Raw genomic sequence first — 25,024 nt, forward strand, 5'->3', positions numbered from 1 at the left:
GGGCTAGGGATAGAGGGAGATGGAGGGACAAGCGGACTCCCTGCTGAGCCCGAGATCATGACCAAGCCAAAGTCAGCCACTTAACCGATTGCGCTACAGAGGTACCCCAAGTTTATTCCCGTTTATAACCACACATGCACACTTCTGCCCACCTCAGTATAAAAGATTTGGATAGAGACGCCTGGATGGCTCAGTCGGTTAAGCGGCTGCCTTCAGCTCAGGTTGTGATCCTGCGGTCCTGGGACCAAGTCCGGCATTGGCATCAGGCTCTCAGCTCAGCGGGGAGTCTTCTTCTCCCTCTTCCCCTCCCTCCCCACTCATGCTCTCTCTCTCTCAAATAAATAAAATCTTTAAGAAAAATAAAAGATTTGGATATATCTATGAGGTATGACTGGTTCCTAAAATTTCAGGACTGCAGTATTATAACAGGTGGTAAACCGCTTCATTGCTACCTCAGTTTCCCCAGTCTCTAAATTGGTTTAAGTATGTTATCCACGTGCCCTACACCAATGGGGATACCTTTTAAGAGGACAGCATTTAAAGCAATGAAAAATAACAACCAGGGCTGACAGTAACTATTTTACTAACAACTGTTTTGAAATCAGAAGGAAAAGTAATAAGAATAACAGGAGTCCTCAACTATAAATAGGTGATTTCTGTATATTTGGAACTAAAAACAGTTTCCTATAGAAATACATCGTAATTGTAGTAAAGAGAGAACATATTCTGGGCATGTCACAGCCTGTCCTAAATAAGGTGGGGAGGGGACGAGAACACTAGTAAGAGGCAAGTGAAAGGTGGTTCACATATGATGGAAACTCCCAGGTTTGCTTTGGCCACCTTGTGCGGTAAGGACCGCCGGCGCCCCAGAACTACAATTCCCAGAATGCCACGGTGCAGGCTCCTCGGCGGATGCAGTCTGGAGCTCCCGGTACTACAGGTTCGGCTGCTGGGGGACACTGGACCCTCTGCGCTCATGGCTTCCCCAAGCAAGGCAGTTATTGTTCCCGGGAACGGAGGCGGGGATGTGGCCATGCACGGCTGGTACGGCTGGGTGAAGAAAGGGCTGGAGCAGGTAAGAGACACGAGCGGCTGCGCTGGGAAGTCAGCTTGGAGCCGGAGGGGATGGAGGGGACTGAGGACTGAAGTTTGAACGTGTGTTCACCAGCCCCTACCCCACCCCAGCACACCCCCTTTAGTACAGCCCAGTGTGTTTTCATTCCTCTCCCCGCTGCCCTATCTCAAACACTAGAACTAGTGGTCGGAATTTTGGTGGGTAAAACTGCCTGGAAGACTTCCCTGAAGGGCTCAGTCGCTAGGGTACAAGGCACCACCTCCTAGAGCCCCGTCGGTCTCCCTGCATCTGCTGCTGGTTCAGATTTGGGACTTCCCAGATACTTGTACATCTTCCTTTTCTGCTCCCTGCTTAATATTTAATATGTAAAAAAGCTATATGTTAACATATATGTAAATTATGAAGTTTAATGTAATGAAAACCTGAGGCTCCATCACCAAACTAAAATCTGCAACATTAACAATACCTTCGAAGCCACATGTACGTTCCCCCATCCCATTTCCCTACCATCCTGAAACTTTTTCATTTGCTCCAACCCTTTTAAAAATGAACGTATTTTTGCAACCATGTGTGTATACTTTGAACAATATATTGTTTAATTTGGCTTCTTTATGAGCTTTATAAAAATGGTGACCAGCTGTAGTTGTCTTGTGCATCTTGATTTTTTTTTAACCTCTTCCATAACCAGGCAATAGGACTGCTTCCTGGATTGCCATCCTCTAGAGCTCTAGAGTACATTTCTAGAATAAAGTTCCAGGGTTGTGGCTGAAAACCAAGGCCAGAGCTACAATCCAAAAAGATCAGGGCTGAAGCTGTCCAAGACGGTGGGATCTCCAACCTTCTGTACCATGTTTCTGTACCATGTTTTACCTAATCCCTGGTGCACAGTCTGTTTGACTACAGGTCAGTTTGTCTAGAATTGCATTCATTCATGATACCTCTGTAGATATATGCCTACAGCAACAAACAGAGATGTACAAATGAGGATTCAGGTCTCTGTATATAGATACCTACAGAGCTGGCTGGATATAGAACTACAGACAGATGGAGTTTATCAAGAGGGATTGTCTGTTCATATGGCACTTAACCCACTTCATTTCATAATATAAGCAAATACTTATTGAATTGATAAAGATCATATCAGGTGTCTCATTTCTTATTAGCAAAGTATTAGTTGTAATTAAACTCTTTATTATAGCTTTTTTTTCCCCTCATATCTTAGATACCTGGTTTCCAGTGTTTGGCTAAAAACATGCCTGACCCAAGTAAGTTTTAAACGTGTTTTTAAATAGTCTCATCTTGTTGGGTTTTGATCTCGCCATTTTCCTGGTAGAGAACAGGAATATCAGTAGAGAAGCCAAAGGGAATATATACCTAAGAATGAATGATGGCAAGTAGTTTGGGGAAAAGGGTGTAAACCAAAAAACATTCTAGAAAATTCTAATAAGGATCAAGAAAAGCACCTGGGTGGGTGCCTGGGTGGCTCAGTCGTTAAGCGTCTGCCTTCAGCTCAGGTCATGATCCCAGGATCCTGGGATCGAGTCCCACATCGGGCTCCCTGCTCGGCAGAAGCCTGCTTCTCCCTCCCCCACTCCCCCTGCTTGTGTTCCCTCTCTCACTGTGTCTCTCTCTGTCAAATAAATAAATAAAATCTTTAAAAAAAAAAAAAAAGAAAGAAAAGCACCTGGGCTTGGTAAAATTTAATTTTCAACTTTGCAAGCAACTAGGTTTTCCCTTCTAGAAGTCAACAGATATTTTCAGGCAAAATTTATGGGTATTTCATGTGAGACAGAGATTTGATAAAACTTTACAGCACCTATAGGAGATCAGAATATTTCAAAATGTAACATTGCCACTTTTGTTCTGACTGTGCCTATGACTTGTGTCAGGAAATTCTTCTTTGGAAAGAAAATATATATGCATATGAATTTGAGAATGTCATCTAGAGTTTTTTTCTTAAGTTTGAAAGTTTACATTAAAACTTTAGAGTTGTATTTTTATTATTTCCCCGGTATTTTCTTATGAGAACATGGTGAAAGATGAAAGCAAAACCAGATAGATAGATGGACCAAAACTGTGGATTTGAGTCTTTCAAACAGCAATACATAAATCGTTGGCTCTATTAAAACAGTCCCATCTCCCATTTGGTCCTGCAGTTCTTAAATTGAGAAGTGCTGAGTAGTCATCGGTTAGAAAGGTGGGACAGCATTAGACTATAAGACTGTCCCTATCAAATGACACTCTTTCTTTACCCTGAACCTTAGTTACAGCTCAAGAGAGCATCTGGCTGCCCTTCATGGAGACGGAGCTGCACTGTGATGAGAAGACTGTCATCATAGGCCACAGTTCTGGGGCCATTGCAGCCATGAGGTGCGATCCTTGCTGAATTCTCCCCCCATGTGGGCTCCAGCTGGTGTGCAGACCTCATTGCAGCTCCTTGAACATGCCAAGTATGCACCTGCCTTAGGCTTGCGCTTGCCACTGTTCTACCTGGAATACTTGTTCCTAGATACTTGCATGGCTTTCTCTAAGTCTCTCCTCGAATGTCTCTTCCCACTAAGGCCTTCTCTAGTCACTTCAAATGAAACAGCAACTTCACCCCACTGGCTCATATCCCCTTTATATCTTGGTATCCCCCTTTTTATCTGTAGCACTTTTCACCACCTGATGTCCTGTTTATTTCTTGTCTCCGGCCAATAGAAATGTAAGCTCCATGAGGGTGGGACTTTGTTCATTCTGACACTGAAACCTCAGTGCCTAGAAGAGTGTCTGGAATATGGTAGGTGCTCAGTAAATATTTGTTGGAGGGTGGAGGCTGTTACCCCACCCTGCAACTCCCCCAGTCCTTAGGATTCATGGCGCTTCCCTGATGCTCTCGGTTAGAACATCATGTCCCTCCCTTTAGGCTTATAAGGCCTAGAGGATAGGATTTAGCTGGCTGAGTAAGCATATTAAGGTTGGGTTTCTTCCATATTTGCTAAGCTGGATGACAAAGGAATATAGTTTTTGTGTAGCCCCTTGTCCCAAGCAGTTGCTCAGGATGACATATGAATCGCATGTCAGAGAACCTTGCCAGATTCCATAATCTTTCTGCCACACCAGAGCTATGAAATAATGCTTCCCAGTGTGGAGCTGCAGAATTTCTGTACAGCCCTAGTGTTTATAAGCTGTTAGGGGTTGTCTGGAAAATGAAGGAATCCCTTTATGCTGAAATCTGTACCAACTCAAGGCCAACTGAATTTTTCTCAGGCCATTGGCTACTAAAGGTGTGCCTTCTTTTAAAGATCCCTGAAACTTACTGCAGGATTGTCTGCAACCTTCTAAAAATTAACTTCTAAAGTTAAGGTAGGCAAGGAGAAAGTTGATGCCAAAACTATGGGGTATGAGATTGTAGGGGAACAGGATACTGATTTAGTCACAGAGGACCACCCCACAGATTACTTACTAATCACAAAGGGGACAATTGTGTCTTTACAATGGATATCTGATAGCTGTCACCTTAGTAATCACACTTAATCTCACCAATAAAGGGAAACTGGCATTGTGTGTCTCTGATGTGATGGAGTGGGACAGACACATTGCCTATGCAGTATTCTTGCCAAAAATGTTTAACCTCTGTCTAATCATGAGGAAAACAGCCAAATTCAGTTTAGGGGATGATGTACAGGACAACTGGCTTAAACTCTGGAAAAAATGTCAATGGTGTCAATGTCATTTAAAACAAAAAATTTAAAAGTGACTAGAGAGTCATGAAAACAAAATGCAGTGATCTTTGATCTAGGATTGAAAAGCAGTTTTAAAGAACATTTTTGGTAAAACTGGGGGAAAATGAATACAGATAGTATTACCATATCCGTGTTAAATGTACTAGCTGTAATAATGGCACTGTGGAGATTATATAAGAGACTACCTTGTTCTTAGGCGATACATGTCGACATGTTTAGGTGTGAAATGTGGTAAAATGAATAAATCTAGGTGCTTCTTGTTCTTGTAAGTTTGACATTTTTCAAAACAAATGGTTGGGCAAAAAGTTTAGCCTGAAAACAAAATACCAACCCTAAATCTTTCCTGGCACCAAGGCCTCTGGAAACTATTACCACCCCACATCTTTCCCTAGCCTAGTCTTTGCTGAGTGAGGGAACTTCATGCAAATAGTTAGCTGAGTGTCTGCTTGCCAGGCACTGTACGGGGCACCAGGGTCACAAAGATCAAGAAGACTCACACCTGCCCTTAAGGAGCTGAAGTTTATTGGGGAAGATAGATATAACACGACACAAACAAGTACTACAATGCAATGTAGAGTGTGTGGCAAAAAGAAGTACATTTCCATCATGGTACAGAATTTCTTAATACGGTTCACAGATCACTTGTATTTGTCATCTGGGTTGGGGGAGGTGTCATGTCTTAAAATGCAGATTCCTGGGCCTTGTACCAACCCTCTGAATCAGATGCTCTGGGACTGAATCTGTAGGTTAACCAACAAAGCAATGCTGATGCATACTGAAGGTAGGTTAATAGGCACATCAAAGAGAATGATTACACTTTTTATGTTTTTTTGGAAAGGATTACCAAAGAGGTTTGGACTACCTTGAAAAATCAGTAGAAACTCATCAAATGGCCAAGGGTAAGCCATTAACCACTGGGCTTGTAGTTCTGCAGTTTCCTTCCTATTTTTCTTGTTAAACTCGACAGTTGATAGCACCTGCTTTCTGTAAGCTAAATCAAATGAGTTTTCAGGGTTTTGTTTTGTTTTGACTTTTTGGCAGATTTAACATTAAGTATTAGCTGACGTTATTTCTCTTTCTACAGGTATGCAGAAACACACCAAGTATATGCTATTGTGTTAGTGTCTGCATACACCTCCGACTTGGGGGATGAAAATGAGCGGGCCAGTGGTAAGTTTGAAGGCAGAAATCAGTACAGAAAAGCCCTTTCTCTAGTCACAGGGATGCTTGTTCAGGTTAAACAGCACTGGCTTTTGGATAGGCTAAAAAAAACCTCTAGTGGCATCTGAGAAACATTTACTGCCCTTCTTTAGATATAAATTAGGCCCTTTGAGAGTTGATAGACCACTTTCTAATGCATTGAACCCTGACTTTATGAGCCATGTACTCCCCCTTCCCAAGTGGCTATGGTATCAAGCTCTACAGATTTGAAAACTAAAGGACTTCTAACACTTAGGCTCTGATTCTTTGTGTCTCTGCTAGATATTTTACAATGGCTAGAAGGGAAATTATCCATGGGTGGTAATAGGTTATATATATATTTTTTCCCATAGGATACTTCAATCGTCCCTGGCAGTGGGAGAAGATCAAAGCCAACTGCCCTCACATTGTGCAGTTTGGCTCCACTGATGATCCTTTCCTTCCCTGGAAAGAACAACAAGAAGTGGCTGATAGGTTGGAAGCCAAATTGTACAAATTCAGTGACCGTGGCCACTTTCAGAACACGGAGTTTCATGAACTGATTAGTGTGGTAAAGTCTATGCTGAAAGTGCCAGCATAGACAGGATGGGATTTCTGCTATTTTGCATTCCGGTATAGGGGTAGAGCAATTATCAGGTTATTAATAGATAAAAATTATCTGTGATCAGATTAGTGGACACATAAAACAGGTCAAATTAAGTTCTGAAAAAAACAAAAGTTCAATGTTCAAACTAAGTTACAAACAGCATTTCCATTTTCCATAGGATCTATATCTCGCAAACTGCTATGAACTAAAGCAATATTTTTCCCATTTGAGTCAGGACATAAGGACAGCTTAACTACCTTTATCTGTCGAAAGTGAATAAGCAGAAATGGAGTCCAGGTTTCCTGATTCCCAGTCCAGATTAAAATGAAGTAGTTTCGTGTATGTTGTAAGAGTGGTACTCCTCTTTGAAATGAACCTTTTGTTATTTTGGGGGAAAAGAAAACACGACTAAAGGTCCAGAGTGCTGGCTTAGAGCTCAAACCACTAGCTATTTTGAGCTGGCCCAGGACATTAAACCTAGACTAGGGCCTCCATCTTTGACACCCTGCCCTGGTCCTTCATGGATCTGAGTCAGGGGTCTGCCAGGTCAGACAGGGACCATAAGCCCAGCCTGGACATATATACATGAGCATAGCCAACCAGATCTGTGCTAGACCAGAGCGGTGGGGATTAGGGTAACATGGGGAACTCATGTCCTGTCTAAATTGTTGCCATGTGGGAAGGGGGCAGAGTGTTGCCAATTTTCTGATTTTTCAAGGAAAAAATTTCATGCAGTGGTTTTTATATTTAGGGACTATATATATGGTTGTATACACAGTTCATATGTATATGAGTTGTGTCCAATACATGTACATATGGATGATGTAAGTTGGCAACGACAGTTAAAAAAAAAACTTACAAACACTGCAAGTCCAAGCCACCCATTTGTGACCTCTGCCATTAGGATTAACTTAGCCAGGTGCTTTAAATGATTCTCTATGAAGCCTGAGAAATGAACATAATGTCAAAGGATGCAATCATGGGAACAATCTGGATTTTGTTACAAAATCTTAAGTATTTTTTAAAAGAATCTTTCCATACCTCAAATTTTGTTCTGTAAAGAATTCTACCTTTTAACTTCCATGGTCCTTTGGCTCTCTTTTAAGCCTCATTCCATGATTTCTTTTCTGATCATATTCCCTCAAAAAAATGCTTTTTATTTCCCAACATTTTTTGGCTATTATGACCCCTAAGTATTGCCTCAAACAACTTCCAGTGACTTCATACTTGATGTTGCAGAACCTGATGTTTGCTGCAAAGATGTGAATTCCCTGTTTATGTCTAAAGGAGATTCAAAGCCATCATTTTAACCGGAAAAGTCTTGGTTTCTAAATGTGCTCAAAGAAAAAAAGACTCTCAACTTTTAATGGCAATTTCTTTGGGGAATAGGAATTTTAGATATGGTGTGGTGGGAGTCTCCTTATTTTGTACACCTGGGTATTATCTGAGTTTATTATAGTGAACATGTATTACTTTTATAAATAAAAAAATTAAGATTTAAAACAACTCATTTGACACATTAGTGAAAAGCAAATTCAATAAATCAATTGAATAATAATTTTCTTAAAGAGGTTGTTTAGCAATGATTTGATCAAGCCTATAACCAAAATTTGATTCTTTTTGATTTGGAATTAGTCATTGCTCTACTTACTCTCAGTCTTGTTTTCTGAAGTCCTTTGTCAAAAAATTACAAACTTATACAAATAACAGTTAATAATATTTTGTTGTCCTCTTCCACAGAAAAGCAACAAATCTATACAATTGAGAAATAATTAATTTTGATATTCTTCATTCCTATAATTAATCTAGACCTATGATTGTTGAGTTGTGCTACCCAATATGGTAGCCAGTAACCACAGGTAGCTATAAAATTAAAAATTCAGTTCTTCATTCACACTAGCCACATTTCAAGTCTTAACAGCCACAAGTGACTAGTGGCTACCTTATTGAACAGCAGATATGGAATACTGTCATCAAAAGTTTGGGGGACAGCAAGCGTCCTAGGACATGTATTTTTATTCTCCCCTTACCCACCATGTAATAATAATGGTTCAAAGTAAAAGTCACTCAACTTGAAATTACTTGTTTGACTTGTTTACTCAGTTGATCACCATAAAAATCACGGCTCCATAAAATTTACTCCTCACCAAACCAAGCTCAGAGGAGTTTTATGGAAGAATCTCACATAAACTATCCATTTAAACCATTGAATCATGGTCTCTCATGATTATTTGACTCCCAATGGATCGTTATTAAGCGGAATAGAAGGGCCCTAACAGACTCCAGGGAATATCTATTCTCAGGTGACCAAAATACCTTGTACTAAATGGAAATCAACTGTAAGGATTAGGACTTCACTCACAATTTGATTTTTTGGTGTCGGGAGTCTACAGCTCCATAAACTGTGGTCACAGTTTACTTCTGGTAGGTAAATATCCATTTAACTATATAACAAGAGGTGCAGTACTTTTGTTTCTTTTCTCCTTCAGTTAATATTCAGAATGAAAGACATGCTGTGGGAAAAGCATTTAAAGGGTCTCTTTATTCTGGTGAGTCAGGGAACTTTTGTGGCCTCTGATTGTAACCTTTAAAATCTTTGGCTATCAAGACACAATGCAAAGTCATGAACTGCTTCCTTCTCCCCACTTGTACCTCTCCCCCAAGTTCAGTTTTTTCATTAAATAAGACTAGTGCCTCTGTGACAGGCCAGGTCCCAGGGAGGACAGCTAATGTTCTTACTATTCCAGCTCTCGCTGGGGGTGGTGTAGTTTCAGGCTCTATCTTCTATACATCCAATACTCTGTTTCAAAATGCTAGTGTCATTGAATTCTATTTCTATAGAGCTGGCCACAGACTCCACCTGGTTCTTGGTTACTGAGCTGAATTTTATTTTATTGATCCCATATATCTCAAAATAACCCTTCTGATGTTTACCACTTCGAGTATATCCAAACTGGTGTTTGAACTCAGGCCTCAGTAGTAGCTGGCTTTGAATTCCTTTCCTTTGGTCTCATGCTTTTGGCCTGGACACAGAAATCATTAAGGAGAACTACAAAGTGAAAATACAACAGCTGAGATCCTAAAAAGCTAACTTCTGTGCAACAATACACCAAATTACCTAGGATTGAAAGTACCATTAGAACTGAGAACAATTATAATGGCTTTCCGCTTAGTTTAGACCAATTACACCATGATTTTTAAGAGAGTATGGAAACCAATCTAAAATAAGAAAAGAGGAGTGGTACCCTGCTCACAATAAAGTGAATGGAGCGCAATGGATTATGGGGCAATTCTAGCAAATAAGGCAGTTGAGCTGCAGAGTAAAACTTGGAAGACTTTGACAAAGAAGGACCAGTGAAAACATTCTCTTTAGGATGAGAATAATCATATTTATGCACTGAAAACATCCTTGACAATAGTCATCATTTGCATTTGAGGTAAGTACAAAGGCATAATCCTCTGAAAGAATATTTCTGATGTAAAAAGGAATGAATAGTGTGTGGAAAGGGATGTTCCATTCTCTCCCCCACTCATGCCTCCAAGTGCTATTTCTGCCTCACCACTTTTGATTCCTTCTCAATGAAACCACTGAGAAAAGAGAAAACAAATGGCAATAGTGAACCAGATACAAAATTTTCCAATGAAGACCTTAATAAATAACTTTAAAATGGGCATTTTTAAACTTTAGTCATTATTGTAGTATATGGCAAATATGGATTTGTTAGCTTCTTTTTCCATGAACCATCAAAAGTCTTGAAAGCTTCAGAAGGTGGTCTTCCTGAAGTTCAAAGTATTTTATTTATTGAAGAATGGATTTCACTATTAGCCTTACCTGCTTCATATTCTGTTGGCTACTCTACCAATATAAATTTAGTCTTCATAGATAAAAAAATACTTTTTTATAGCAGCAAGTCTATCCATTATTGTGAAGTTTGCTTTCAAGGGAATTTGATGTTCCATCATGAGTTAAATTATCTGCTCCCAAAGTAATTTCATTTGCAAAATGTCAGGAAAGTTCCTAGTTCTCTATTAAAATTCGAGCCACTCTGTCATATAAATACAGTTAGATGGTGAAATCTCACCACCTTCATGGCAGTCATCAAAAACCTTTAAAAAAGAAAAAAATTTACAATCAAATGAGAGTTTTAAAATTACACTGTAAGTCTCAAATGTCACCTACAACTAAAATTTCTGTTAACAATGTATCCAAGACCCAACCATTGTTGTTTGTTTTTTTTTTTTAAAGAATTTATTTATTTGACAGAGAGAGACATAGCGAGAGAGGGAACACAAGCGGGGGCAGTGGGAGAGGGAGAAGCAGGCTTCCCGCAGAGCAAGGAGCCCAACGCGGGACTGGATCCCAGGACCCTGGGATCATGACCTGAGCCAAAGGCAGACACTTAACGACTGAGCCACCCAGGCGCCCTGACCCATTTTTTAAAGCAATATTAAAAATAAAATTTTCAGGGCGCCTGCATGGTCCAGTTAGTTAAGCATCTGCCTTCAGCTCAAGTCATGATCCCAGGATTGGGATCAAGCCCCATGTCAGGTTCCCTGCTCAGAGGGGAGCGTGCTTCTCCCTCTCTGCCCCTTACCACTGCTTGTTCTCTCTCTCTCTCTCCCTCTCTCAAATAAATCTTAAAAAAAAAGTCTATTTAAAAATAAAATTTTCGGGGCACCCTCTCCCACTCCCCCCTGCTTGTGTTCCCTTTCTCGCTGTCTCTCTGTCAAAAAAATAAATAAATAAAATCTTTAAAAAATAAAAATAAAATTTTCAAAGTGAAAGAGGCTAGGGCTGGGTGCCTGGGTGGCTCAGTCGTGAAGCATGCCTTCGGCTCAAGTCATGATCCCAGGGTCCTGGGATCGAGTCCCGCGTCAGGCTCCCCGCTCAGCAGGGAGTCTGCTTCTCCCTCTGCCTCTGCCTGCCACTCTGCCTACTTGTGCTCTCTCTCTCTGTCAAATAAATAAAATCTTTTTTTTTTTTTAAAGATTTTATTTATTTGACAGAGAGAGACACAGCGAGAGAGGGAACACAAGCAGGGAGAGTGGGAGAGGGAGAAGCAAGCTTCCCGCCGAGCAGGGAGCCCGATGCAGGGCTCAATCCCAGGACCCTGGGATCATGACCTGAGCCGAAGGCAGACGCTTAACGACTGAGCCACCCAGGGGCCCCCAAATAAATAAAATCTTAAAAAAAAAAAAGACTAGGGCTGTATTTAAGAACATGCTATAAGAGACTTGCTGTGTGATTATAAAGTTAGTGAATGAGACACCTTTCACTGTAGCACTAAGATGATCTGCTCATCTGCCCACTGGGCCAAAGGCTATCAGCAGGTAACAGGAAAGCAGATCTACATACATCACTAACCAAAGGTTTCATGTTAGCTACATTCCTTTTTTTGAAGGGTGCTAAACAGAATTCCCAATATGCTCGCTGTTTTTTCTAGGACTTGAAACCAGCACACAGAGAGCTTAGGCATATAGACAAGGGCTGGTATAAGGAAATAAAATCTACGCCAGCGGCCCAAGAATATAAATGCCCCGAGGGCAGAGGCAGTGCCTGCGGCACGCAGCTGGCATGCGCGAACTACATGGGACCGGATGAAGAGTGCTGGGGCGCACTGCAGGGGAAAGAACATGTCCAGGTTTGCGTCCTAGTTGTTACTTCGAAGCTGTAGCCCCTACAGCTTCCTTAGCTTCATGCTTATGCGGAAATAATATCGCTAGCTCCAAGGGACAGAAGTAGGATTACATGAGACCACATAAATCTTCAAGAATATGCCTGGCCTGTGGTGGGTTCTCAGCAAATCTCATTTCCCTCCCTACTTAGGGTTAAATGATCAGCCATCATTAAAAATTGTCCATTTCAGGGCCATGAGTAGAAAACACAAATTTCCCTAACCTGGTTATTCTAAAAAAGAATGTAAAGCAATGACTTGTTCATCAAGGGCCTGTCATCAAGGTTACACAGAGGTCTGAGCCACTGTTGGTCAACCCTGAGTGTCAGAAAACGAGTGTGCTTAACTGGTAAGTTAGGTGGCATTTGCACTTGGTGGCAGTCAGGTATGAAGTGAAGCCACTTTAACTCACCGGGCAGAGTCCACACGGGGCCCGGACCAAACCTGTGGGTGGGATGATTGGATTGACTGCTCTGTACAGTTTCATGTGTCCGTCTACACTGCCAACCGTGCCTTCTTTTGCAGCAATGATAGTCATCTCCACTTTCCCATCATAAATAAGTGTATTTAAGATCGTTTCAATGTCCTCCATGGACAACTCTACCTGAAAAGGGGATGCATTAGAAAGGACACAAAAAGCACAAGAAGACATCCTTTGGGAGAGTCTTTAAACTGTAAAGGGTCCGCAATTCCTCGGTGAAATGGGGAAGCATTATGCCGGTGAGTCATTAAAAGCATGGGTTGAACAACAGCCCAGGTTAGCACAAACCACAGAAATGCTAGGGACAGAACTCTAACCTCATGCTGAATTTGACACTTTCTATTTGTCCACCCTCTTCAGTAAAATTTAGAAGTCTTTTAACATTCTTGGGGCAAGAATTTGATGGGGATTTACAAAATGTTTGAATAGAAAGTACTTTAGACATCAAATAGTCCAAATGCCTACTTTTTTATAAATGAGAGATCTAGGGTCTAGGAAATGAAAATGACTTGTCGAAGTGGCCACTTCAGTTTCTTCTCTGATTATGAAAAGCACCCAGCATGGTGTCTTTATGTATAGGTCTTCAAAAGCATATACTGACACCACTACTCACGACTTACAAGAGGGACACAATACCAATAAATGACAACTGATGTGATGACTGATGTTTGGCATCTATGTTGAAATGTCCCTGAGAAAGTCAAGGGCTTGTCAACAGACTTTTGCATTTTGGTAGTGCAATGCACTGCCAGGCCTCTCCTCTGCTACTCTGTATCACAAGCTGAGTACATACAGATCCCACAGTGCCTGATGGCATGACATTCACCTTTGTCTAAATGGCTTAAGACAGTGCTTTCTCAAAGTGGGTTCTGCAGAATGTTCGTAGGTATCACCTGAAAAAAGGGTCTGGGTCCAACTGTGTTTAGAATATACTGTAAACTACATTCCTGTGATGAAGAGTAACCTTTAAAAAATAAGATGAAAATTAAAAACTGTGCTCTCACCTTACTGATCCCCAATTCACAGATATACTTCCACACTTCATGTGATGAGGCAAATGAACTATTTCTTTGTATCATTGGATTCTGTTTGCTTTCCCGTGCTGTTTCTGCCTATAAGGGTAGAAACATAACTCTCAGCAAGAACACTGTGTTTTCTGAATACAACTATATAGCGTGAAATCAACAGCAGAATATATTGTTAAGTAAAAATTACCGATTTGAGTATTTTCAAGTCCTATAAAATATGATATACAAGATTAAACATTCTTGATGAAGCAACTTTTAAAAAAAGATCTACAGTCATGTTTCCTCAATTATGCCTCACCTTGGTTTGTAGGAATTTAAAACACTGTTGGTTAAGCACCTCTACAAATTCTGATTCAAAATCCTGGTCACTGTACCAGGCTCCACCAGTCACAGACCGGTCCGGTTGCACGTTATAGAGCATATATACTTTCTTTTTTGAAGCCTAGGAAAAAATGCATAGTAGATGTGGTTATAAGATAACCAAGTCTTCCGGGGGTGCCTGGTTAAGCATCTGACTCTGGATCTCAGGGTCATGAGATCAGGCCCCCGGCTTGTGCCCACGCACTCTGAATGAATGAATCAATCAATCAATCAGTCTATCTTGGGAAAAGAAAAAAAAGATAACCAAGTCTTCCAAAACTGAGATTTAAAAAAACCCTCGGGGTGCCTGGGTGGCTCAGTCGGTTAAGCATCTGCCTTCAGCTTGGGTCATGATCCCGGGGTCCTGGGATCGAGCCCACACTGGGCTCCCTGGTCGGGCTCCCTGCTCAGTGGGGAGCCTGCCTCTCCTTTTCCCTCTGCTGCTCCTCCTGCTTGTGCTCTCTCTCTGTCAAATAGATAAATAGAATCTTAAAAAAATAAAATAAAAATTTAAGAAGGGGCGCCTGGGTGGCTCAGTCGTTAAGCGTCTGCCTTCGGCTCAGGTCATGATCCCAGGGTCCTGGGATCAAGTCCCACATCAGGCTCCCTGCTCGGCAGGAAGCCTGCTTCTCCCTCTCCCACTCCCCCTGCTTGTGTTTCTGCTCTCGCTATCTCTCTCTCTGTCAAATAAATAAATAAAATCTTTAAAAAAAAAAAAAATTTAAGAAAAAACCCTCAAAACTTTTTTCTTTGGAGCCAGGGGTGGGGGAGGGGCAGGGAGGGAGAGAGGTGGGTAGAGAGAGAGAGACTCTTAAGCAGGTTCCACACCCAGCATGGAACTGATGCGGGGCTCGATCTCACAACCCTGAGATCATGACCTGAGCTGAGATCAAGAGTCAGATGCTTACCTGACTGAGCCACCCAGGCACCCTTCAGAACTTTATATTTTAGAGCAGTTTTAGATTTACACAATTATTATAAAGATGGTACATTTACCTTGTGCTCAGTTTCCCCTCTTAATATATTAGTAGGGTGCATTTATTACAATTAATGAACCAATATTGATACATCATTATTAACTAAAGTCTACACTTCACTGAGGTTTCCTTAGTTTTTCCCTAATATCCTTTTTCTGGTCCAAGGACCTAATCAGGATACCGCATTACATTTACTTGTCACGTTTCCTTGGCAAATTCTCAGACTTTCCTTGCTTTTGATAACTTGCCAGTTCTGAGAATTACTGGTCTGGTATTCTGTAGGACATCCCTTGACTGGCATCTGTCTGATGTTTTTCTCATGACTAGACGGGAGAAAGGACACGGAGGAAAAGTGCCCTTCTCATCACATCCTGTCATGGGCACTTGATTGTCACCAAGTGATGACTGATCACCATCAATATGACTTGTCAGTGTTGAGGTTAACCTTGATCATGTGGCTTGAGGTAGTGTTTCTCTGTTTTCTCCACTGTAAACTGACTTCCCCCCCACCAGCCTTTCCATGTATGGAAGGACATCACTATGCACAGTCCACACTTAAGGAATGGGAGTTACATTCTACTTCCTTGAGGGTGGAGTGTCCACCTAAATTACGTGGAATTCTTCTGCACAGGAGGTTTGTCTATTCTGCCTCTATCTACTCATGGGAAGATCTGTCATTTATTTACTTATTTGAGAGGGAGATAGAGCAAGCAAGTGCAAGCGGCGGGGGAGAGGGACAAGCAGACTCTGCACTGAGTGCGGAGTCCGATGTGGGGCTTGATCTCACACCCTGAGATTATGACCTGAGCTGAAATCAAGAGTCGGATGCTTAACTGACTGAGCCACCCAGGCACCCCGATCTGTCATTTATTTAAACATTTACATCCATATAGACTCATGAATATTTATTTTATAATCTGGGTTATAATCTAATAGTACTTTAGTTTGAAACTTTGAAAACATCATGTAAATGAAAGAAGCCCGACCCAAAAGACCACATAGTGTATGATTCTGTTTATACGAAATGTCCAGAGAAGGCAAATCTACAGAGACAGAAACTACATTAGTGGTTGTCAGGGCCTATGGGCAGGGAGGCTGGGGAGTGACTCCTAGTGGGGTCACATTTCAGGGGTGATGAAAATGTCCTAAAATTAGAATAGTGTGATGGATGCGCGACTCTGTGAGTATACTATAAACTACCAAATTGTACATTTTAAACATGTGCATTTTATGGTACGTCAATTATCTCAATAAAGCTGTTATTAAAAATAAAGATGGAGAAGAAGGATTGGCAAAGTGAAGCTGGGTGATTGGTATGTGGGGACTTGTATTATTTTCTCTACTCTTGTATATATTTGAAATCATCCATTAAAAATGCTGAAGGGAGATAACGTTCTAAATTAGGGACTGGGAGGCGTGTGGGTGGCACAGTCAGTTAAGTGTCTGGCTATTGATTTTGGCTCAGGTCATGATCTCAGGGTTGTGAGATCGAGCCCTGTGTCAGGCTCCACGCTCAGCACCAAGTCTGCTGGAGATTCTCTCTTTCCCCCTCTGCCCCTCCCTGTGATCACGCTCCCTCTCTCTCTAAAAATAAATAAAATCTTTAAAATAAATAAATAAATAAGGGTGTGGTAAGTTAAAAATATCATTTGATAAATAAAATTTCTGATGAACATCAAATTCTTATTTGCTGAAATCCGTATTCAAGCAAACTTTAGTTTAGGGGAATCTCGGGTCTTCTTCCGCCTAGGTCAGTGAGGTTAGCAGCTGGTGTCCCTGATGGAGCCAGCTCTGGAATGGCAACCCTTGAAGGAGGTCATGGGGGGGCAGGGGGAATGGGATGAGGAGGACGAAAAACGCCATGTCTTGGAACGAATGCTCTACCAGGGCAGAGATCTTTCTCTGGCTTGTTCACTAATGTAGCCCAAGCACCCACAACAGTGCTTGGCACAGAGCAAACACACAATAGGTATTTGTTGAATAAATAATCTAACATGCTAGAATGAAGTAAATTATCTTTCATGCTGAAAATCCAGGAAAAATGTTCATGATTCCAAAAATTCCTTACTGAAGAGTATAGTAGTTTTAGCTTTTCGAGTGGGTGAGACACAAAGAGTTAATTAGGCAGTGATAAATCTAAGCAACGTCTCCAAACGAATCCAATATGGACTAAATTTTTAAAAATCTTTTTGACTAGTAGTTTTAAATCATGACATAGCTTAAAGAACAATAAGATCTTGAAACATACTTGGAGCAAAACAATACAGTGAACACTTGGGGTAAGGAAAGAGAAAACTACTCACTGCCACAGACTTAACAGCTTTGATAAGCTTTTTACTTTCCAAATTCTTTAGAATTTTGTTAATTTCTGTTAATGGCAAGTTACTTTTGTATCGGATATCTCTGCTCCATATTCCTGTAAGAAAGTAAAGTAAAATGAGTTCAACGCCATAGGATTTGTGTCTACAGTCCTACTGCTTACATTGCAGGCTAAAACTAACAAAATATGTATATATGTATACATTCCTAGCACATAGCTATGGGAAAAACAGTGACTTAGAGTAAGAATCTCAGACAACAACAAAAGTATGCAAAATGATAAAGAAGTTATGTGCTTTATCTTCTAACCAGAAATTTCTTGGAATCCTAGTGTGGCACCTTTTTAAAAACATGTGAAAAAGATACTTTTTAATGGAAGAAAAATCTTGAATGTTGCTGAATTAACTTACATTGTGTCTGCCATCCCCTCCTACACCCCAACTTCTGTTTCCTATTATTTTTATTTTAGATTGTATTTAGATTATAACTTCAGTTTGGGCCAAGGTCAGCTACCACTGTCAATGGAGAGCAAAAAAAAAAACTCTTTATGTAAGCATCTGTGTGCATGTATACCCATTATTTATACCCTATATTTAAGAGATGAAAAATGAAGATTGAGGTTCTCACAGCCATAAGCCCTGTGCAGGAAGCCAGGATTTCTCTTTCAAAGAAGGGTTGTATGTGGAATTTTATATTAAACATGTTACCTTATTTTCTTCCCAGCAAAGAGGCGTAATGAGATAGGAAGAATTAAAAAAAAAAAAAAAAAAAATAGAGAATGGCTGTTGTCATATGTCAATTTTTAAAGTATTAAACTCCTAATAATATAAGAATGATATATGATTTCAAATTATATCATTATTGATACATTGTTGAAACTAATATCAGGGACTCAAATAGATCCTAAAGTGTAATAATAGCTATTTAGATATAGGTCTGTAAGAGGGATAGAGAAAACCGAAGTTGCTGAGGGACCTCTGTCGGGACACTGCCACACTGCACTGGACATCCCTCTGGTTTTTACAAAAACCAGAGAGATGGTATTATCCACAATTTACAGATAAAATGAAGAAATGAAGGCCTCCAAAGTTTAGAAAGTGAGGATTGAAAAAAAAAAAAAAAAAACCCTTAAGTTTTAACTGATTTATTTTGAATCAATAGTACATTCCAATGGCTCAGAATTCAGAAGTTTCTTTCCATCCTGGCCAACGGCCATCTAGCTCCTGCCTCCTGTGAGCTAAGAGCAGCAGCATCACACCTGGGTGTCCTTCAAGCATATGCACATTATGTATTTCTATTTCCTCTCCTTTTAATATACATGGCAGCATTTTTTATACACATATCTGTACCCTGGGAAGCCAGCCCTCAGTCCCTATTTCGGGTCCTAAAGACAATGTTTTTTTCCTGTTTCTTCCTTCACATGCTTACCTTTATTTCCTGCATCCTCTATGATTTGATATACTAGTTTTTCTTGGTTATCTGATCCTTTCATTTTACTGCAGGGGAATAAAGTAGAATTAAAAAGGCGAAGAGATACAGGATAATCTAATAATCTACATAACTACTTTAATGAATTAGTAGACAAGGTCATCACATTGACTTATTTACCAAAATAAGAGCTTACCTTAAAAAGAATGAGACAGGGCTGTATGTACCAGAATGAAAAGATGTCCAAGATATAGTAAGTGAAAAAAACAAGTTGCAAAACAGTATGGATAGCATGATCCCATTTTTGTTAAAAAAAAAAAAAAGAAAAAGGAAAAAAAAGAAAAAAAAGAAAAGAGATTATATATATAGTATATAAATATATAATCATTTCTATATATTTATATATATACCTAGAAGAAAGGACATATACCAAATTATTAAGAGCAGTTATCTCTGAGAAATGGAACTCATGATAAGAGGTGGGGATGGTATGCAGGACAGGTTTACATTATGCAATTCTATATTGACATTTTCCCCCAAAACATTTATTACATTTGTAATAATTAAAATTTCTTAAAATAAAAAAATTGGGGCTTACCCAGCATTCTGAGAATCCTTTATTCTATACAGAAGTCCTGTATTGCTCCTTAAGAGATCCAACTGACCCTAAAGTTTGTTTTGTTTTTTATAGAAAATAACAATGAATTATTTTGGAGATATTTCAAATCAATCACAAATGTTAATTTTTTTAAAAAATTTTACACAAACCAAAATATCCTACCCTGCACAGTCGTTAGTTCCTCACTTGAGACTTAAGTTTTTGCCTACATATCACATGTAATATATTTTTGAAAACATACATAGCTCCTTAGTTTGTCATTTTCCAAAATATAAATACCTAACAGTTTCCTATATGCTATATTCTGGCTTGGTTATATGACCAACGCGTAATGAATTCTGAAAAAGCAGCTTTAGAATAATAAATAAAAATCCACATTCAAATTCAAATAAATTCACTAAGTATATATAATATAAACATAAAAATGAAAATATAATTTGTATAAATAAAAAGTTCAAATAAAGACTAACATGCATAAATATTCTATAACATGATGATCAAATAAAATTTGCAATGTTAATAGTGACATTTACTGATTTGTGTGATTTCTATTGTATTACATGGACAGTTAGGCAGAAAGATCAAGCAATGAATAAAAGATGCAATAGTTTTGGTTTTATATAACAAGTCAAAAGTAAAGTAAAGCCTGTCTAATGTGATTTTGAAATTCCTTGGTTCTCAACTCCGGAGCACTCAGGTGGCTGTACCACTGGGCTTCTGGCAGTTTGGGGAACCCATGACTGAGAGGCCCATTCCCGTGAGTTAAGACTGGGATGACACATGACTTGCAAACAGGTTTACATATGGATGAACAGCAATAACTTCCTCCCTGGACCCCACTAAGTAGCAAAATTGAAACACAAAGTTCCATTTGGAGGTTGTTTAATTTAGCCTATGAATGTTTGCTGAACACCCGTACTGTGATATATGTTTGGGGGGACCAACATGAATTCTAAAAGAGAATCACACAGCTAATTTCAACTATCTGGTTGGCATTAACATAGAGGTAAGTAAAGAGTAGAACAGGCACTCAGAGCAGCAGCTTTGGCCCAACCTGGGGTTCAGGGAGGCTTTCTGGGAGACAGAAAGCGGAGCTGAGTCTTGAAGGATAATGAGGAGTTAGTCTGTGAAGAAAGGGAAGAAGGGCGGTCTAACCAGGGAAGACAAAGGACCTGAGGCACGAGGCGGCAGGGAACCAAAAACAATCCATTCCCCTGAAACTTAACTTTTGAGGCAGAGTGGTGGCAGATGAGGCAGGTGAGGAAGGTAGCAGCTCAGTGTGGTAAAGCCACGAGTTTGGACTTGAATCTCTAGTGCTGAGATTCTGGGTCAGAAGTGACTTGGCCAGATCTGTGTTTAAGATGATCAGGCTGCCTTCTCTAAGGCAGACGGAGCCAGGAGAGCGGGTTAGAATACACTGTAATAGTCCAGGAAAAAGCCAAGACCTGAACACACGCGGGAGTAGTAGGAATGGAAATGAGGGGGCAAATCTGAGAGCTGTTTAAGAGCTAAAATCAGTAACACTTTGTGATTTACTAATACTTATTCCCTTAAAATTCATCATAGCTCCACCACCGCTTATATCCTCCAGACAACAGGACTGGCAGTGGATGGGGCTGCAGAGGTGGAGAAAGAGAGGGGGAGATATTGAGGATGATTTTCAGACAGAAAGCAAAGGGCTGAAAGGGCAGTCAGAGGACAAAAACAGTATCCCTTGCCACAACTTCCAGCATCCCTTCCACTATCCCTCCTGGAGCCAAGTCCTTCACCAGGGTGAACTGATTAGAGATCACCAATTGTTTTAGAGTACTAAAAGAGAGGTCAGCAAACTGGCCCACTGCTTGTTTTTATAAATAAAGTTTTACTAGAATGCAGCCATGCTCGTTTGTTTATATATGGTCCATGGCTACTTTCCTGCAGAGTTGAGTACTTGTGACAGAAACCACATGGCCTGCAAAGCCTAAATACATACTATCTGGCACTTTATAGAAGAAGTTTTCCAGCCATTAAGCTAGAAGGTTGAAGGGAGTAGTTTAACAGAAAGTTCACCTGTCCTCAAATTTCCATGAGTCCTTAGTGTAGAAATCTTTTTCCCAGTTTCTACTATGACCAAAGTGAAATGCTTCCAAGACTGGGGATCTTTGATGTACGGGAAATGGAAGGAGAAATAGGTAGACTTAGAGGATGGGGTGCCACAAGGTGGGGTGTTTTTGGACAGTGGAGGAGAATGACACTAAGGCCCCAGGACAAGAGAAGAGGTAAAAGCAGGTAGAAGGGCTTCATTGAAAAACCCCATTGTAGTGTTACTCGACTCATTCCTGCCTCCTGAAATGCTCAAAGTGAAATTGTGGAGGGAGAAACCCTAATGAACTGACTCTGTGATAGCTGGCAGAGGGCATATTTCATAGGGAATGGTCCAACATCGGCAGCAAGAAGCAAACAGAAGGTGAGAGCAGACTAGCCCTATGTGCCCTGTGTACACGATGACAATTAGGTCAACAAATACAATGGTTAAAACAAAATACATTTATTTTATTCATTTTTAAAAATTATTTATTTGAGAGAGAGGTAGCACACGGGTGAGGCGGGCAGAGGGAGAGGGACAGAGAAAATCTCAGGCAGACTCTCCACTGAGCACAGAGCCCACATGGGTCTTGATCCCACAACTCAAGAGATCAGGACCTGAATGAAAACCAAGAGTCAGATGCTTAACCGACTGCACCACACAGGTGCCCCTCATTCATCTTGTATAATGATGTGTAATTATTTCTTCTTTCCTCAGTTCAGGCAGTCTGAGCCGCTTCCTGGCTTGGAGTCTTAACCTAAGACACTTTCGAATGGTTTCACATACTAGGAAGTAATGACAATCACAGCACATAAATGATTACATGAACTAGTTGAATTTGCCTTACCATGGACAGCAGTCTATTGATGGCCACTGCCCGCTGCTGGGCTTCTATATGAGGCATTTCATTCTGAATTACTTGGTCTGTGATTCCATGAGGGAATTGGTGACATAATTCTATAATCCTAGGAAGAAAGGCAGTAACAATATTATTCATGTTTTTACCTATTTCAAGAGGTGGGGGGGCGGGGATACAAGCAGAACAGTTTGAAATTGTGCCTTTAGAATGAAATCTTGCCATTTGCAACGACGTGGATGGAACTGGAGGGTATTATGCTGAGCAAAATAAGTCAATCAGAGAAGGACATGTATCATATGATCTCACTGATATGAGGAATTCTTAATCTCAGGAAACAAACTGAGGGTTGCTGGAGTGGTGGGGGGTGAGAGGAATGGGGTGGCTGGGTGATAGACATTGGGGAGGGTATGTGCTATGGTGAGTGCTGTGCATTGTTTAAGACTGTTGAATCATAGACCTATACCTCTGAAACAAATAATACATTATATGTTAAAAAAAAGAAGAAGATAGTAGGAAGGGAAAAATGAAGGGGGGGAAATTGGAGGGGGAGACGAACCATGAAAGACTATGGACTCTGAGAAACAAACTGAGGGTTCTAGAGGGGAGGAGAGTGGGAGGATGGGTTAGCCTGGTGATGGGTATTAAAGAGGGCACGTATTGAATGGAGCACTGGGTGTTATACGCAAACAATGAATCACGGAACACTACATCAAAAACTAATGATGTAGGGGGGCCTGGGTGGCTCAGTCAGTTAAGCGGCTGCCTTCGGGTCAGGTCATGATCCCAGGGTCCTGGGATCGAGCCCCGCATCAGGCTCCCTGCTTGGCAGGGAGCCTGCTTCTCCCTCTCCCTCTGCCTGCCTCTCTGCCTACTTGTTCTCTCTCTCTCTATCTCTCTGTCAAATAAATAAATAAAATCTTAAAAAAAAAAAAAAAGCTAATGATGTAATGTATGGTGATTAACATAACATGATAAAATTTTAAAAAAATGCAAAAAAAAAATTCCATTTAAGGTTCCAAGTCTTAAAAAAAGAAGAAAGAAAGAAAGAAATTGTGCCTTTATTCACATTTGGCAGATAATCTGTTTGTTTTTAGTGGGAGGTTTAGTGGGGGGGGGCGGTAAGGAGGGAAGGGCAGAGGGAGAGGGAAAGAGAGAATCCTAAGCAGGTTCCACGCCCAGCACGGAGCCCAATGTGGGGCTCGATCTCGCAACCCTGAGATCATGATCTGAGCTGAAATCAAGAGTTGGACGCTTAATCTACTGAGCCACCCAAGTGCCCTATGCTAAAATCAGATAATCTGGGTTTCTATGATGGTTCTGAATCAAAGCATGTTAGAAATTGGGCAAAATAAAGTACATGTTTACATTATTACTATTATTTAAGAGGAGTGTTTCTTTTTCTCACTAATATGAACTTTAAATTAGAACAAAAGTCAAATGAAAACACAGAAAAAATATTAAAGCTGAGGCTTCAATGTTCTCAGATGGAACAAGTATGACAAAATAAATATTCAGTGCGTTGGGCAGCCATAAGTCTGCAAGGAGGAGGCAAATCAGACACTTCTGGTAGGAAGGCAAAATTTGTTATGACAAGTCACCATAACTGGGGCTTGCTTTTGGAATTATCTCTACCAAACAAAAATAAGCCCAAATATCCACCTTTGTCATAGGATCATCATACGTGTTTTCATAAGTTTGAGAAAGTTAAGGTCTTCTAAAACTATGTGATAAACTAAAAATAGTGCACGGATAGCGAATTTAAAATTAGGAGAGGCTTTAGGTGACCTAAAATCTTGACTTAAGTACTGCACGGAAACCATTTGGCTTAATGTCTCTTCAAAAACCACAAACTGCATCCTAACTTCGCCGAAATGGTCTGTCTTGAGAATTCCCTTAGCGACAAGAGCGATCCTGGATGAGAATATGTAGCTACAAGTACTACGGAAAAACGCCGAGTCCTCTGGGCATAGATCACCTTAATGCAGGAAGGAAGCACATCATCACAACTTTCAGAACAGCACCGGGGCAAGGTGAGATACAGAAAGTTACAAACTGTCAAACTCGCTCGGAACTTCTTAAGAAGTCTACGTTCCAGGGATGGGAGAGGGGTTCCAAATCCCCAATCTTCCTGCGCGCGCGGGTATCTACCGAGGGTCCCGGGAGAAGGGGTCCGGCTGCCCAAACGTCCGGCCGCCTGTGGGGGGCTCCAGAGCCGGGAAGCGAGCCTCACTGGTTTTACCTGTTTTCTATTTCGACCGGATCCGCGTCGGGCGGCTGCACCTTCACTTTCACCTCAGCCATGACTGCCCAGTTCCCGGCCCCTGAGGGGAGAGACGCTCGGGGCCGCCAGATAGCCAGTCGGGGAACCGAGGAACCGGGAATAGGGGGAAAACGGCGCCCGGCTTGGGCAGGGGCCTTCTTCCTCGTGTCGCAGCCGGTCCTTACTTGTTCTGTCGGCTTGAGGTGGCCAAGGCACGCCTGATCCGCCTCACTTGCCCGCCCCGCTACATCTTGTTTTTCAGAATGTCAATGCCTGTCGGACGAACGAGCCTGGTTCCCTCACTCTGAGTTGGGACGCCACCTCCGAGCACTTTCCAATGTCGGTGAAGGCATATTCTCAGAGACCT

General features: G+C 40.9%; 2 protein-coding genes across 8 annotated transcripts; one reads left to right on the forward strand and one right to left on the reverse strand.

Annotated features, from left to right (window-relative positions):
- The first annotated feature begins 868 nt into the window (after positions 1–868).
- On the forward strand, positions 869–8,092 carry RBBP9 (RB binding protein 9, serine hydrolase). The gene is made up of 5 exons (XM_036092753.2): positions 869–1,075; positions 2,298–2,340; positions 3,340–3,445; positions 5,885–5,970; positions 6,354–8,092. The coding sequence occupies exons 1-5, from the start codon at positions 887–889 to the stop codon at positions 6,578–6,580; spliced, it is 651 nt and encodes a 216-aa protein (XP_035948646.2). The 5' UTR covers positions 869–886; the 3' UTR covers positions 6,581–8,092.
- POLR3F (RNA polymerase III subunit F) lies at positions 5,301–24,943 on the reverse strand. Of its 7 annotated transcripts, none has more exons than XR_013441925.1 (10): positions 24,637–24,834; positions 22,386–22,503; positions 19,453–19,520; positions 19,051–19,071; positions 18,855–18,922; positions 17,411–17,523; positions 14,069–14,212; positions 13,747–13,854; positions 12,609–12,865; positions 5,301–10,693 (listed from the first exon to the last, which is right to left on the reverse strand). XR_013441925.1 is itself a non-coding variant. In XM_078056877.1 (10 exons), exons 2-10 carry the CDS (start codon positions 22,440–22,442, stop codon positions 10,616–10,618), a joined length of 849 nt encoding a protein of 282 aa, XP_077913003.1. In that variant the 5' UTR covers positions 22,443–22,503; positions 24,843–24,943; the 3' UTR covers positions 5,301–10,615. The 7 variants fall into 7 exon arrangements, 6 of the variants coding, with proteins under 6 accessions (XP_077913003.1, XP_035948617.1, XP_035948627.1 ...); XM_078056877.1 differs by lacking the exon at positions 24,637–24,834 and adding an exon at positions 24,843–24,943 and having other exon boundaries at positions 12,674–12,865; XM_036092724.2 differs by having other exon boundaries at positions 12,674–12,865.
- Between the last annotated feature and the right edge of the window lie 81 nt (positions 24,944–25,024).

The sequence above is a fragment of the Halichoerus grypus genome, chromosome 10 (genome assembly GCF_964656455.1).
Source record: "Halichoerus grypus chromosome 10, mHalGry1.hap1.1, whole genome shotgun sequence".
NCBI classification, from domain to species: domain Eukaryota; kingdom Metazoa; phylum Chordata; class Mammalia; order Carnivora; family Phocidae; genus Halichoerus; species Halichoerus grypus.

Coding starts and splice junctions, on each gene's coding strand:
- RBBP9 (XM_036092753.2), top strand. CDS start 887: ATGCCACGGTGCAGGCTCCTCGGCGGATGCAGTCTGGAGCTCCCGGTA. Junction 1,076..2,297: donor TGAAGAAAGGGCTGGAGCAG/GTAAGAGACACG, acceptor CTCATATCTTAG/ATACCTGGTTTCCAGTGTTT. Junction 5,971..6,353: donor TGAAAATGAGCGGGCCAGTG/GTAAGTTTGAAG, acceptor TTTTTCCCATAG/GATACTTCAATCGTCCCTGG.
- POLR3F (XM_036092724.2), bottom strand. CDS start 24,698: ATGGCTGAGGTGAAAGTGAAGGTGCAGCCGCCCGACGCGGATCCGGTC. Junction 14,213..17,410: donor AAGCTGTTAAGTCTGTGGCA/GTGAGTAGTTTT, acceptor ATTTTTTCCTAG/GCTTCAAAAAAGAAAGTATA. Junction 13,855..14,068: donor TTAAATTCCTACAAACCAAG/GTGAGGCATAAT, acceptor CTACCCTTATAG/GCAGAAACAGCACGGGAAAG.